Source organism: Euleptes europaea, chromosome 3 (assembly GCF_029931775.1).
Source record: "Euleptes europaea isolate rEulEur1 chromosome 3, rEulEur1.hap1, whole genome shotgun sequence".
Lineage (NCBI taxonomy): Eukaryota > Metazoa > Chordata > Lepidosauria > Squamata > Sphaerodactylidae > Euleptes > Euleptes europaea.
In genome coordinates this window covers 88,687,636-88,703,216 of record NC_079314.1, presented here as the reverse complement: position 1 = coordinate 88,703,216, position 15,581 = coordinate 88,687,636, and the positions used below count along the sequence as shown (strand labels likewise).

The 15,581-nt window shown below is 41.5% G+C and overlaps 1 protein-coding gene across 1 annotated transcript in view; it reads left to right on the top strand.

Moving 5' to 3' along the window:
* The window catches only part of MEI1 (meiotic double-stranded break formation protein 1), a 39,861-nt gene extending 33,728 nt beyond the window's left edge, over positions 1–6,133 (top strand). Inside the window, exons 24-29 of the mRNA XM_056846545.1 lie at positions 1,706–1,887; positions 2,642–2,723; positions 2,827–3,017; positions 3,510–3,591; positions 5,050–5,156; positions 5,972–6,133. Coding sequence (XP_056702523.1) covers positions 1,706–1,887; positions 2,642–2,723; positions 2,827–3,017; positions 3,510–3,591; positions 5,050–5,156; positions 5,972–6,133 — 806 coding nt within the window. The remainder of the gene's footprint in view (positions 1–1,705; positions 1,888–2,641; positions 2,724–2,826; positions 3,018–3,509; positions 3,592–5,049; positions 5,157–5,971) is intronic.
* The last annotated feature ends 9,448 nt before the right edge of the window (positions 6,134–15,581 follow it).

The following is a 15,581-nucleotide window of genomic DNA, read 5'->3' as shown; positions in this document are numbered from 1 at the left end:
GCCAAACCTACCTTTATCTGATCCCCTGTGTTGTGGGTTAGCCTGCTGAGACTTCCTTAGATGAAGAGGAAATAGAGGCAGAAGGCAGGGTGAGAAGAGAGGAGCAGCAGCAGACAGAAGTGTGAGAAGCGAGGAGCAGCCACAGGCAGAGGAGGCCTTACCGTGTCAGCAGCCTTCCAGCTCAAGGAGTCCAGCCTGAGGCCCAGCTGCAGTCAGCGTCACCAGAGGGCTCACCAAAGCTGCTAGAGCAGAGGTGCAGAAGGCTCCGAATGGAAATACAAGACAGAGTGCCAGACTACAAGCCCAGCGAAGACCACTAACTGACAGCAGTCAATGAGATGGGCCCGTTGTAGGAGGAACTTGTCGCACCCACTCTGTATCTGCTGTGTGCTCTTGCTGTTTTCTGGACTTCAGTTACCCTGACCTCAGAACTGAACCTGATTCTGGACTTGGATTGCCCCCTCTTGTACTGACACCTTGGACAAAACGGTGCTCGACCTTGGACTGATTTACTGACTGTTTCCTGACTCCAGCCCTTGTATCTGCCTGCAGCAGGACACCCTTTCTTCAGCTTTCCCTCCTTCCCTCTCCCTGGCAGCGTCTCCCCAGGAAATCTATGGCTGAGTTGCACAATTCTGGCCACAGGGTCAGCCCAGTTATGTGGTGGGGAATCTTCAAGCATTTGCAAAGAGCATTTCACTTCCCTGTATTCCCCTCCCCACACAATTTCCTCTTTCCTTCCTCCTGGCAGCCCCCATATACTCACCTTTCCCTGCTTCTGTAATATTTATTATTTATTTCATTTATACCCTATGTTTCTCTACAATGGGAAACCAAAGCAGCATACATCATTCTCCTCTCCTCCATTCGGAAACTACAATGTGCAGTTTGGTACAGGTGGATACCCATATTATACCATCTACTCCAGAACTCAGTTTACAAACAGATTGCAATCACCTACCTCACCCCCAGATTTATACATTTACTCTTCACCTTTCTCCCCATTAGGCACCCAAAGCAGCTTATACTGTTCTCCTCTCCACCATTTTATGCTAACAACACTGTGAGATAGGTTAGACTTAGAATTTGTAACTAGCCCAAGGTCACCCAGTGAGCTTCCACTGCAGAGTGGTGATTTGAACCTGCATCTCCCAGATCCTAGTTTGAAACTTGTACACCACAATGACATTTTATGAAGTGGCTGCTGTTGAACAGAAGCAAGCAGCCAGTCATGGGTGAGTGTGGCACAGAGGCAGCAGTGGAGGCCAGAGGAGCCCCCACCTACTGAACTATTGTGGTTGCCTAGAAACCCAGTCAACAGTCACTGAAAGGCCATTTGTTTCTTAAAGCTGCAGGTGCTGCTTCTATTATTTTGGGGTGTTTTAACCTTCCAATGTGTGTATGTGTGTGTGTTTTTAAGATTTCACATTTTTCTGTAAATCGGGCCCTTTGGATTTAAGTGGCCACAAATTTGGCCATGTTGAGGATTAGATATATTGATAATAAATATGTCCTGCAAAGGTTAAAAAGACATATTGGATGGTCCAAGAATCTAAGGACTGAATATATGCTTGGTTTCAGAGGAGAGAAAAAGATACGTCCATTGATTACAATTGTTGTTTTTTATTGGTGTTGCTGATAGGCCTCCTGCTCTACTAGCAACATTGTGATATAGCCTATTCTTCAAACCTCTTTTTCTTTGCAGTGGTGGCTATGTTGCTTTCCAATATGCCGTTGCTAGAGCTACTTGAGAGAATTCTCCAGCTCACATGGATGCTGCCTTCCTCCTCTGAACTAGCTTTCTCATTGTCCAATGAAACACTTCTGTGCTCTGCTTGGCTGCTGACTGCTGCTCTCTTGACTCAGCAACATATTTACAAAACAGAGGTTAGAAATGTTGTTGATTTGTACACAAGCTGTCAAGGAGAGGAGTTAACTAGTAACATGAAAACAATTTATTCTTATAGATACCATTCACAATGTATTTTTAAAGGGGGGCAGGATAATCTCAAATCTGTTATTCTTATGACTGATATATTGTTCATCCAGAAGTTTTTGTCCCAAATCACTCCCAGGTATTTCCCCCCCCCCAGGTATAATATGGTTTGCCTCAATTGAATATACTACCCACATAGTTTATGAAATAAGCTGTGTGGGTAGTATATGTAAATAAGGCAAACCATATTATACCTGGCTTTGGAAACAGCTGATTCAAGATCACTTGGTGAATTAAAACTTTCATTGTATGAACTGGAATAATCACAGATCTCTCATTGTTCTTTGATGTTTTTGTCAGTGTTGCTGGAATGGATAAATGAATGTGTCTAATGAATGTGAGCTTATGCCATGCCATTCCCTAATCCTCTGAAGGGAAGCATCAGCTTAGAGGCGTAAACTGTCCTATTCAAATGAGGATGACTCAAAAGCATGTTGTGTAGCTCGTGGTGTATATTCACTCATTTTGACCTCATATGCCCTTTGCTGTAAATGAATAACCTAGGGAACAAATTGGATGAGCTTCAGGTCTGTCTGTTGCCAGGTTTTGGAGGACTATGGACACAGTGGCCTTTTGTCCTACAGACCTGTCTGCTTCTTTCCCTTTCCTCCATCCCAATCACTCTCTGTGATTCCTTTCTGAAAGGTTCATCATGTAATCTGTCTGGAGGTGGATCAAGTGTTCCGTGCAATTGCTTTCAGGAAGAAGAAGCCCACATTGTTCTTTGGTAGGCAACATCTTTGTCAGAATCATTCAACATTGGGAAAACTGGAAGGGGACGTGTGGGATGGGGAGATTTCTTCCATGCTAATACATGATTTTATATCCAGTCAGCATCCTCCAGTTTCTAAGAGCCTTCCTTAGGCAGAACCTCTCTTCTTCCCTTGTGAAGTTTGTTACACATCACATGGACAAACATGGGAGGGAGCTGCCATTGTCAAAAGAGGATGCCACTTTGTATCCGTTGGCTATGCGGCACATCCTATCCTTGGTCATCAGTCTACAGAACCTGTTGGTTCAGGTATAAATCTTCTAATATAAATAAACTTTTACTAAAAACAGCAATGCTGTTCTATTTCAAATGCCAGTCCAAAGAGAAATCTTTCCACTCTCTTCTTCTGGGCCTGAATTATTAAATGCTGAGAAGTAATTCGATTATTCTATTATTTTCAGTGCAGATTGAGTATAAGTTCTAGAATGTTTGTCAAGTCTGCCTTAAGTCCCTCAATAGCTATAGCTCCACTCCCCTAGTAAGAGGTTATTAAGCCACCTTAAGGTATCTGAACAACATTTTGCACTCTGTTGACAGGGTGCAGGAGAGGGACATGTAGTTACTTCACCACATGTTATAGCAAGAAGCAAGTACATGATAAAGACCCATTTCTACTGTGAAGCAGTCTTTCATAGGATTTCTCTGACAGTAACTGTGTCCACTCTCTTCTTTATATTCAGGGACTTTTTGTAATTTTGCTGGTTGTATATTGAATAAAAATAGTCTTCTTTATATTCACAGAAGGACTTGTTGGTGTCACAAACTGTTATTGGCTGCCTGGAAATCTTGTTGGAATACCTGCATGGGAAGAACCAGGGCATTGGTACGGCCTTTGTCACCCTTATTTGGGTTTACTTCATTTTGCTCTGTAGTAACTAGGAGGTGGACCTGCTAGTAAAACTCTTAAGACTCTTTCTATACTCTCCTTTCTATAACTCTTCCTATACTCCCCCTTTCCAGGGTGTTTTCTGCCTTACATCAGGGTCATCTACATAATGAAAAAGGAAAATAGAAGACTTCAGTTCTAAGAACCTCATTGCCTGGTGGTTCCTGAGGTGCTGCAGTCTAGACTGTCAGGGAGATGTGCCTCCTCCTAGATGCAGGCAGGGTCATGAACTTTTCTAAGACTCTGCTAGGAGGGGTTGGATTCAGTGTGACTTGTTTGATTAGTTCTGTCACAGATGAATTAAGACATTAACAATGGGTTGGGTTTTGTATTACCAATATTATTCAGTAAGTGAGGGAGCTAAAGGGCACAAAGGCAGAGGAGCACAAATACCGCAAAACAAAATATAATGATGGTAGGCCTTTGCTCTGATGCAGAGGGTATAGGAATAGGGATGTTTTAGACATCCAGTGCATGGCAGGGACCCTCCTGAGACAGGAAATATATCAGCTAGTATTGAGAGGGTGGAAAAGAATGCCAAACTACAGGGATATTAGTGGGAAAGTATATAAGTTAGAAGATAATATTTCAGATGAATGACTACTAGCAGCCTATAGATGTGTGTCACAGTTCCTCAAAAATATAAAATCCCAGGTGTGGGGGAAGGGCAAGAATTAGGGGAAACTTAGTTTGGGTTGATCATATGACAAATAGTTTTCCAGTCATAAAATCCATTTATACCTTTTCTTTCTCTTCAATGAGGACCCAAAGTGGCTTACATTGTTTTCCACTTCTCCATTTTATCACAACAACCCTGTGGGTTGTTAGGCTGAGAATGGCCCAAGATCATCCAGCTAGCTTCCATGATAGAATGAGGATTTGAACTTGGTCTTCCAGATCTAGCCTAATACTATAACCACTACACTACACTGGCTCACTAAAATGCCAATTACATTAAAGACGTGTAGCTGCTCTGTGACATTAATATAGTACAATATGAAGTTGATCAAGTTTATTTTCAATGAGAAAAAAAGCAAAATAGGAATCACTGAACAATTTTGGTTCTACATTTGACTGTGATCCAGCTTCATAAATGACTAATGTAACAGCTCTATGTTCTCTGAATGTATGTTTTCTTTCCTCCCTTGATGCAATTGTGAATAAATTAAACTGCTTAAATTCTAATGTGGCCAGAAGTAAGTACTTTCTGATTTAGATAGACAGTAAATTTTATCTCCATAACTACTGCTTCCGTTTAAGAAACCTGATTTGTAAAAATTTTCTTGATGACATAAAAGAAATGTTAAGTTTATTTGCATAAATGCAGTCAGTTGGAATCTCTTCAACTAGATGGTTTCTGAAAAAACTATCTGTGACTGGTTCCTCCAATTCTAGCAAGTCATATCGCTTCACAACCATGGAATAAATTTCTGCTGGTCACACTTCTGGATGGTGGTGAGAATTCCTTTCTTCATCCTGAAATTCTCAGACTTGTTACTTTGGTGAGTACAGGGGATATCAGCTGTTACCTTGCAAATGTAAACTATGTTCTTGTAGTATATAGTTTGCCTGCATTTATTCATAGAACCTACATCAAGGATGACCAACACATGGTCCCCATGAAATGCTTTTTTATATGACTTAAAATTGTTCTGATGTTTAGTCTGTTGCTGTTTTAGATTTATTATATGTGTATTAATCTTTTAGACTTCTGCCACGTTGTGACATTTTAATGTCTAAAAGGTGGGGTACATGTATTCTAAATACAATATTTATTTTAAAGTATCTGGTCTGCATGACCCAATGAAAATTATGTATTACTGCAAAAGGGCCATGAGCAAAACTTTAGTATGAATTAAGGGTGCCAATATTTCCATACATGTACTTCTGTTAATACATCACTAAATCCAAATATTAATATTTTTCCTCAACAATCTTCAGAAGAATTGGTATATTCTCTTCTTCTTTCCCAGTGGCTTCTAGACTTAAGGAGCACTTTTGTGTGTGGTGAAATAGTCTCCCTTTCTTTCCTGAAAACACACATGCATTAGTGCTGGAAGTTTAATTCTAACATAAGCTTTTACAGAATAATTAAACTTAAAGAGTCAGTTGGCCCTCTGTCCCTATCTCCATCCCTTGCCCCAAATGGGGTAAGTATATCCAAAATAAATACATAGCACTTTCTAACATTCTTGAATATTGCTGAAGCATCTGTTGCAATAAAGTTTGTGGCAGTTTCTGGTTCTGTGTTATCTGCAGATACGTCTATGTTGGAATTCACATATAACTTAACTGAATGCCTTTGTTTTTGTTTAAGTGTGTGCAGTATCAGAGCACTGATCTTATTTCTCAAAGTGAAATTAGCCATGTACTTGAAGAAGCTGCAAATACCAAATTGCCAGAACTTCCTGATACTACAGTCAGTGCCCTTCACGCCTTTCTTCTCCAGGTGAGTACTTTGGCAAATGTGATTGAGTAATAATGAGCAATTGCTGACTGTGAGGTCATGAGAAAGATTGTTCTTCCAGCTTCTGCCTTTTCTTGTTAGTACAAATAAATGAGATGGAGAGGTGGGTGGTTGTGAATCCAGAAGCAAAATGTCTATGGCTATCACCAGGTCAAGAAGTAACCTTATGCTGTTCTGATTGCAGTAGAACTACATGCGCACATAGATACTGGTCTCCTTTCAGTTCCTCTCAGTACAGATCCCTTGAGGGGAACTAGACCAGGATTAGCACCTGCTATGCAGAAATGAGATATTTTGACATTAGAAAGCTGGGCAAAAGATACCATCTTTATTGAAGGACTCATCCTGTATGATTTATGTGCGTGTGGTTTAATGCTACAGTGTTATGCCAGCAGCATGGAAAACTGCCATCTGGACAGGCTTTTTATTGCTGTTGGACATGCCCTTTATTGCTATTGGAGGAGGTGAAGGAATGAACTTGTTAACTATTTCCGTAATACCTTTCACTTCAATGCCAGCTTCATAATGGGAAATGTCAGCTGGATTCATCCCAAAGAGCATCTATCCAAACCTTGCTGGAAAGCCTTCCCTCAACAAGCAAGACTCAACAGACCCATCAAAGCATGGTGTATCCTTTGGCAAGAATGTCTGAATATCAGGTGTAGGCAGTTACGTGGTTGGGAGGGAAGTTCAGGCTAGGTTTGTTAGTCATTACCTAGTTTATGAGGAGGAGTCTATTAGCTTTTTTCATTCTGTCATTTTGTGATTTTGGTCTTTTTTACCATTTGAGCTCCAGACACAGTAGGATGCAAGGAAAATATTAGATAAAAAGGAATACAGTATAGTAGCCAGAGATGTACTCTTGATGTTGGGTATGCTGTAGTACTGTGCTGTGGATGTTTTCATAGGATGGTCAAAGACAGGTATTGATTTTCATTTCTTGCTTGCTTATTTTTTCTCTTTGTGGGTAGAGGACCTTTGCGGTGGGAGATTGCTGCAAGAAGCACCCCTGCCAAGCTTCACCAATGATAGTTTGTTGTTCAGTCCAGCTGTATTTTCCAAAATGTGAGGATAAGCAGCGGAAAAGAGAATGTTGCATACAGTTCTGTCATTTACAGTAATTACTTATGTACTAAAAAGGAAAAGTGGTGAAAAGGATGAGAGATTCAAAACTGATAAAAGGAAGTATTTCTTCACACAATGCATAGTTAAATTGTGGAACTCCCTGCCCCAGGATGTGGTGATGGCTGCCAACTTGGAAGGCTTTAAGAGGGCAGTGGACATGTTCATGGAAAAGAGAACTATTCATGGCTACTAGTAAAAATGGATACTAGTCATGATGCATACCTATTCTCTCCAGGATCAGAGGAGCATGCATATTATATTAGGTGCTTTGGAAAACACAGGCAGGATAATGCTGCTGCAGTCATCTTGTTTGTTGGCTTCCTAGAGGCACCTTGTTGGCCACTGTGTGAACAGACTGCTGGACTTGATGGGCCTTGGTCTGATCCAGCATGGCTTTTCTTATGTTCTTAAGTACAGAACCAAAGTATATAGTGCTACTATTAATGTAAGAGCAGACACCATTTAAAATAAGTAACTGTGAATACTTTTCGTTTAGCTATTTCACAGCGAGAGTGTCTTAACATTTTATGGTTAACTCCCTTTTTTGGCTAAAGAAGAAACATTACTAACCAGACAGGTAACACCATGCTTAACCTGAAGCCTTTAGCTATATGTGTTTCTGAAAAGGAATGAAACACGTGGCTTGCATCAAGGGACAAATTTGTAACTAAAGGCTTCTAAACATAATTCTGTGTGTGTGTAGAGTATATATTCTCAGCAGTATATCTTTACAGGTCTTACTTTCTTTGGTTTTTCACTCATACGTTTGAATTCAGATGTCTTGGAGGAGTGGCATTGTCTCTCTCTCATATTAGAGACTGAGATAAGGAAACAAATAGTATTGCACAGAAACACAACGGATGGATAAAGCAACTTGCCTCTGTAACTTTTTTTCAGCCAGCAGACTTAAAGAAATAGTGCCAGAGATGATAAATTGCTCCAGAAATAACAACTGATTTAGTAAGCTGTTCAGTATACAACTCCATAATAAAACTTTTTTAAAAAATCATTTTTTTTCTTGGAACTTAAATAGTTTTTTCATTTCAGGCTTATTTTCATAACTAATAAATTCATTAAGCACTTGAAGTAAGTAAATAGTCTATTTTGTTTTCTGAATTGACTCCATATTCAGATGGGAAGGGTCAGTTATGTTAAATGTGAAACCATATGTGTTATGCAGCGCATCAGTCACAAGAGGAAGACTGGTGGATCAAGAAATTTCATACATCTTGCCAAATTTGTGGTTAGCACTCTAGTTTCTAGGCTTATTTTGGCTTTCAGCAGTAGCAACAATGGTGATGCTTTCAACCATTTTCATAAAAGAACTAAGCATTCCCTAAGAAATTTCCATCTAAGGGAAGAAAAACCTGTCTACAATGTATGGATCTTATAGCCATCCCTAGGGATTGTCATATGGCATGGTGCTGATGTTGGTGGGACACTTTAAAAAGATGCACACATTAGCATGATGGTGAGATAAAGGCTATTCCAGTGGTAGAGAACTGCAGGGAAAAGACTACAAGCAGGGAATACAAAGGTTAGTTTTAGATTTAACTGGAAGATAGGTATTTGGAGAGGATAGGTACAGAGGGAGTGAGATTATGGACACAATTAAAAATAAGTTAAAGAAGTCAAAAGCAGTTGGGAAGAAAAAGGAACCCATGAACTGAGTGCTATAAAGGAGTGATATCATATGTATGGCAAAGAGAAAATACAAGATGGGGGCAGATAATAAGAATTTGAGGGATTAAGACTAGAAGTAAAACAACCAAATTACAGTCCTTACAGGAAAATAATAAGAAAGAAAATAGAGAATTGTAGCTATATTGACCAACTGGGAGTAGCAAGACTTGGCCAGAATGGACACATGGAAAACAGGGAAGTGAAGAATTGAAGAGGATTCTAAGAATCTAAGACTGAGGAGAACAAACAACATTATCAAGAAAAAGGGAAAGTGATGTAAGAGAAGCAGAGAAGGAAGAATTAACAAAAACTCAGTTCTGGCAGAGTTAGGTTATAGAAAATGGGCTTTCATCTGCTGAGAGATGATAATATAATAATGCTGTAGGGCTCATGGTCTCTAGTAATTAGAACCCCATCATGCCAGGGAGAGAGAAAAACAACAGATGGGATTCCTTGTTCAAAGCATCTACACTATGAGGTTGCATTTAGAAATGTATTTACTTGCCAGAATAGTTGCCCTTGGATACTTTTTATATGGCTGTCAACCAATTAATTAATGCACTTCATTAGTAGTCATGCCTTAATCGGCTAATTAAATTAATTGCATTTAGATACATTTGCCTTTTTTGAGATACTGAAAGAAGGGTGACAGCATTTATAATGTCATAAATGAAATACCACTAATTCTCGGGGTGGGTGGGGTGGAATGTACCTTTAACATTTTCATTCTGATGAGGGTGAACAAAGCACTAGTTGGGGATGTCATTGTTTTGGAAGGGATTTATTTGATTGAAACTAATGGGGTGAATGTTCAGGTAATGAGCTGAGGGTTTATCTTGGACCCTGGCCTATTTTTTGAAAAGCAGGTAAAAGTGGCTGCTGCCTTTTTTCATCTGTATTTTCATCTGTATTTGGTGCGTAGGCTCTTGTCCCTTCTACATTGATCTGACCTTGCTATGATAGTTCAGGCTTATGGAAATTCCAGGATTGGCTACTGAAATGTGCTGTGCCCAGGGCTGCCCTTGAAAACAAATCAGAAATGTCCATTCATAGAAAACAGCTTCCCATTTTAAGCCCAGGTACAGCTTGTTTTATGCCAATTTCACTGATTGCTTGCTTCCTCTTGATCTTTACTTAAGGTGCTGATTCTAACCTTTAAAGCCTTTCAGGGGACCCTGAAGAAACTTCTCCCTCCAGTAAGGGCCACTCTTCAACCTTAATTCCAAACAGTGGCTCTTTTGGTGGTCTTATCGACACACCTGGTCAGAATTATGGCAGGGAGGACATGGGCATTTTACATTCTTAAGCAAGAATGAGAGGCTATTTTCTAACTTTTCAGACATGGTACAAGACTTCTTAAAATCCTGCTAGACATTTGATGAATGAATTTGTTGGCTTTTAAAATTTGTTCTGAGGTTTTTTCAATTGGGTATTTATTACATTTATTATCTCTGTCTGTCTATCTCCTTGCTGTGTAATAACATACCAAATTTTTCTGGTGTAGTGGTTAAGAGTGGTAGACTAATCTAGAGAACTAGGTTTGATTCCCCACTCCTCCACAAGCGGTGGACTCTAATCAGGTGAACCGAGTTGGTTTTCTCACTCCTCCACTTGAAGCCTGCTGGGTGACCTTGGGCTAGTCACAGTTCTCTCAGAACTCTGAGCCTCACCTACCTCACAAGGTGTCTGTTTTGGGGAGAGGAAGGGAAGGCAATTGTAAGCCGTTTGAGTCCCCTTAAAGGAAGAGAAAATCAGGATATAAAAACCACTCTTCATATTCAAAGCCGGTGTGATAATTGTGGATGGGATAGTGTGAATTTCCACATCTCCTCATCTGACACCATTTTCTTTCTGTATTGCCTCGTGCATTTCTCTTGTCACGTTTGCCAGTTTTAAAAAAATATAGTATGTATATTGCTATAATCTCAATTGTGCTATATCTACTACAGATTTTTTTTTAAAGAAAAGCATTAAAAACACTTGGTGGCTGGGTGGGAGGGGAAAATGGGAGGTAAGGGAGATGCCACAGACATTACTGTGCAGTGGCAATGAGCAACATGCATGTGGAAAGACTGGGTTTGCTGTAAGTTACAAGAGTAAATCACAATCTAGTTTACCATTGTGTGCTCTGTGTTACATATATTATGTGTCCCCCTGCCAGTTTTTAAGTCATTCGTAAAAAAATCAGCTAAACAGAACGTGACAGTTATATTGTCATGCAGTGCTAAATTGTGTGCTTTGTTTGCTTTAACTCCTGATTTGATGACAAAACAATCCACTGAAGATGTCTATTACCACCAAGCCTTTGTAGTATTTCACATATAATGCTGGATCTGGACCTGTTTTAACTAAATCCTATTAGTGACTCACTAGATGGCAAGTCGCTGTCCCAATAATCTGGGATCAGGGTATCTGCTGCATTGTGGCCTCCTCCTCTAAGAATAGATTGCCAATTCCAGGTTGCAAAACTGAAGATTTGGAGGTGAGGATTTGGAGAGGGAAGGGGCCTTAGCAGGGTATAATGCCATAGAGTCTACCCTCCAAAAGCATCCATTTTCTCAAGGAGAATTTATCTCTGTAGTCTGGAGACCACTTCTAATTCCAGGAGATCTCCAGGCAAAACCAGGCCTCTTTTGCTGTTATGCTCCGTTTACTGAACTTGAGGAAGATGGTCAGGCATCTTCTCTGTGGGTTTTTAAGCACTAAGCATAAGGTTTTTCTTTGTTTGCATTCCTTTCCCGTTCTTGCCTATGGTTTCCAACGTCCAGGTGGGGCCTGGTGATCTTGAATTACAACTGTACTCAACATCAATTCCCCTGGGGAAATCTGCTGTTTTGCATGGTGCACCCGATGGCATTACACCGCGCTAAGGTCCTTCCCTTCCGCAAACCCCGCCCTCCCTAGGCTCCACCCCCAAATCACCAGGAATTCCCAACCTAGTTGGCAACCATGGATCCTGTAGTATTGCTGTCGGCCTGAGTGTAAACTGCCAGTTTATATTATATTGCTGTCGTGTTTCTAAAAATGGATTTTATTGTATTGATTGATAAGCAGCCTTAAGACACCAGACTCAGACGGGCTATAGCATTAAGATAACGTTTTGTCCTCTTCCCTCTACCACCCCCGTCTGCTACAAACTAAGAAAAATAGTTATGTTTCAAGGCTGCGTGAATAATGATTATAAAGCATTTGGGCAGCCCGACCCTATGCAGGCTTATTTGGAGGTGAGCGCTGGTGAATTCAATAAGGTAAGTGCATTTAAAAAAATAAAAATAAATAATTCCAACCCTAACTAATGTGCTGTGCGAAGTCTCGGCGCTTCCCTCGTAGTGACCCGTTTCTGATTTAGAGGTTCCATAAGAAAAAAAAAGGAGCTGCAAACTACAAAGCAGGGAGTGCTGGGAAGCCCCTCGAGGAAGTGACACGTCAGTGCGGTGCATGCTGGTTTGCTAACAGCTCAGGCCAGCCAGCCAGCCAGGGAAAGCGACCGGGAAAAGGAAGAGGCGCTAAAGCATGACAGCCGCGCCGGAGTGAACGACTGCGCCGGCGGCTGGAGGCTCTTGATGCCCTCTCGGCAGGTGAGGCTTCTTTGCAGGAATCTAGCGAGGCCGGTCGCGGGGCGGCGCGCCCTTTCCCTTTCTGCTCCCGCGCGTTCCTCCTCGGCGCGCGCGGATTGCCGAGCCGGAGGCTTGCGTCTAGAGCGCTGGAAGTGCAAGGGGAGCGGCGAAAACGGCTACGTGTACAGTCTGCAAAGGACACAAAAAGCCGTGGAAAGCCAGAGCCGCCGCGAGAGGGGCCAGGCTCACGGCTCGATGGGTGGCGGGTTCATTGTCGCGCGAGAAGCGAGGCTTGCAACTTCGTGGTCTCTGTGGGAAAAGGGCAAGAGTCCAGGAGCACCTTAAAGACTCACAAAAATATTTTCTGGTAGGGTGTGAGCTTTCGTGAGCTTTGCTCACGAAAGCTCACATCCTACCAGAAAATATTTTTGTGAGTCTTTAAGGTGCTCCTGGACTCTTGCCCTTTTCTACTACTGCAGACAGACTAACACGGCGACCCACTGGGAATTATCTTCTGTGGGAAAGGTCGAGAGTGAGGCCCTCAATATAGGGCTTGCCCTCACAAAAAGCATGTGAGATCTCCCCCTCTCCCCTAACAACTGAAGGCCCAAAAGGAGTCGTACCATGGTGATAACATTTCAAACCCACAGATGCAGTTTTAGCAACTGGATGTCACTACATGTGGAGGTGTCGGGGGCACGGTTCTGTCATGCTGGCTCATTGATTTTGTGTGTGTGTGTGTGTGTGTGTTTTATAAACTTCCTCTTAAGAGCACTGAACTCCTCCTGTTTTATTTTGAGTGGGTTAGTCTGGGGCAGAGAATGACTGGCCCGAGGGCATCCACTGAGCGTTGTAGCTTTGGTTGGACGCTCTAACCCTACACTACACTGGCTCTCTCGTGCCGTGTGCACCTATTTGTTTCTGTAGAAAACCCAAAGTGTAATCCTAGGAAGATAAATGTATAATGGGCAAGGAGTTTTGGTTCAATAATGATGGTATTCAGTGCTCTTAAGGAGCGTGGTATATTCTGTTCCAGTCTCAAGACAGACCAAGAGTGTTGTCATTTTCAGAATGTCATCTCTGCTGGAGAATAGACTCACATTCTTATTGATTGCCCTACAGTGATATATTCCTTTTTCCTTGGAAACTTACCAAATATATCTTTTGAAACACTGCAAGGATGTGTTTATTTGTGTTGGCTTATATTGATTTGAACTGAGGCTAAGCCATTCAAGGCTGTGCAATTTTTTTATCTGTCATATTTCTAATATGCCTACAGAGCAATTGCATCTTCAGCCTTCGGAATTATGAGCTGTGCCAATACACAATAGCCTAGCTGATGCTACAGGAGCTTGCTGTTGAATTCTGCAGAAAAGTAGAATTCATAAGCATTCTTGCAATTGCTGTTTAATGTTTGAGAGTCATGCTTGTAAAAGAAAGGCCTAGATAATCTTGCAGTCTGCTCTAATAAATGTTCTCAGACATCTTCATATTTTTCCCAGTGTGGAAAGCAGACTGCTCTTGTGAATGATGTTACTACTTCTGTAATCGCGTTTTCAGTCTTTTTTATACAGTTGAGATGTCTTGCTCTTGCATATGCTCTCCCCACAAACTCCCCAGGTACATGATATCTCATCTTCAGGGAGTACTTATTGCATGTGCCCCAAAGAAACACTGGGGTTAATTTTTCCTTCTCTGCTTTTCTTACATTCCTCGCTTTTGTGTTGAAAAACAGACTGCAAGATAAGGCCATTCAGTGATGCTTTCTCTGATTTTTCATCACCTACACTCTGACAGGTTTATGTCCTACTTGTGTGGTTCTTGCTGCTTTGGAATTGTTACAACAGCAGAATGCAAATGGTAATCAAACAGTTGAGCTTTTTAGAATGCCACTTGGGTAATATCAATATGTTGGATGTTCACCCTCTCAGCTCTAGGAGAGGGTTTCAGGATTGTTTAAATGAAAAACTTTGCTCTTCTAGAGGGGATTGGATCAGGGAGCTGTTTTTCAATCTAAATTTATTTCCCAACTCCTCTAAAGCTACTACCTTTTGCTAGTAGCTGTTAAGATGCTGGTTCCTCCTTTGATCTGGGAATAAGGGATAGCTGGGTGGCTGGAGAGCCCCCCCCAAGTTGGTTGTTTCTACCTTTCTCATTCGAGATATACATTTAAGCAGGAGGCCTTGCACCAGAAGCACAAACTGAATGGCGAGAGCACAAGGCTCTTGGCCTGGGATGCTGAGCTGGGCCCAGGTGCTATATGCAATGAGTGGAAAGACAGTCCTTCCAAATGGAGAAAGAGAGCGACACCAGTTACTTACCCAGAAACCAGGAGCTGTACCAACAGATAACAATTTCTGTTGGACACCTCTATCCCCAGTACATCATGACTATGATCTGGACTGATATATGGCTTCTCTGTGGATACTAGAATCTCGATTGTGGGTTGATGGGGAAATTTATTAGTAGCAGTTGGGAGTAATCTTTACCTTGAGCAGGATGTTTGAGGAATGTACCTGATAGATTGTGCTATGGAGCTCATTGGAAAACCTATGAAGTGGTAGTGATGGTGGCAAGGCAATGTTGCTAATCTGCTAGTATAGCATTATCTAGTTCACAACCATCCTAATTGTTCAAGGTAGCTTAGCAACTTCTGATGCTAAATTCTGAGCCTGTATTGACTCAAGAAGAGACAAGTAGCTGTGATACCTTTGCCAAGTTTTTTGCTGATAAAATATCAAGAATACGCTCTGACCTGGATGTCAATTGTAACATGGGCACCTTCCCTTGGCCACTGAAAGAGGCTGTTATCTGTTCACTACTTTAAAAACCATCCCTACAGAAAGATGATGTGGCCAATTATTGCCTGGTCTCTAACCTGCCATTTCTTGACAAAGCGATTTAGAGAGCAGTAGTGGACCAATTCCAGGTCTCCTTGGATAACTCATCTGCTCTAAACCCTTTTCAGTCTGGCTTCAGGTCAAGCTATGGGATAGAGATAGCTTTGCCAGCTTTACTTGATGGCCTTTGTCTAAGTGTAGGCAAAGGCCATGCTTCTGTGTTGCTCTTGTTGGACTTACCTGCAGCCTTTGATA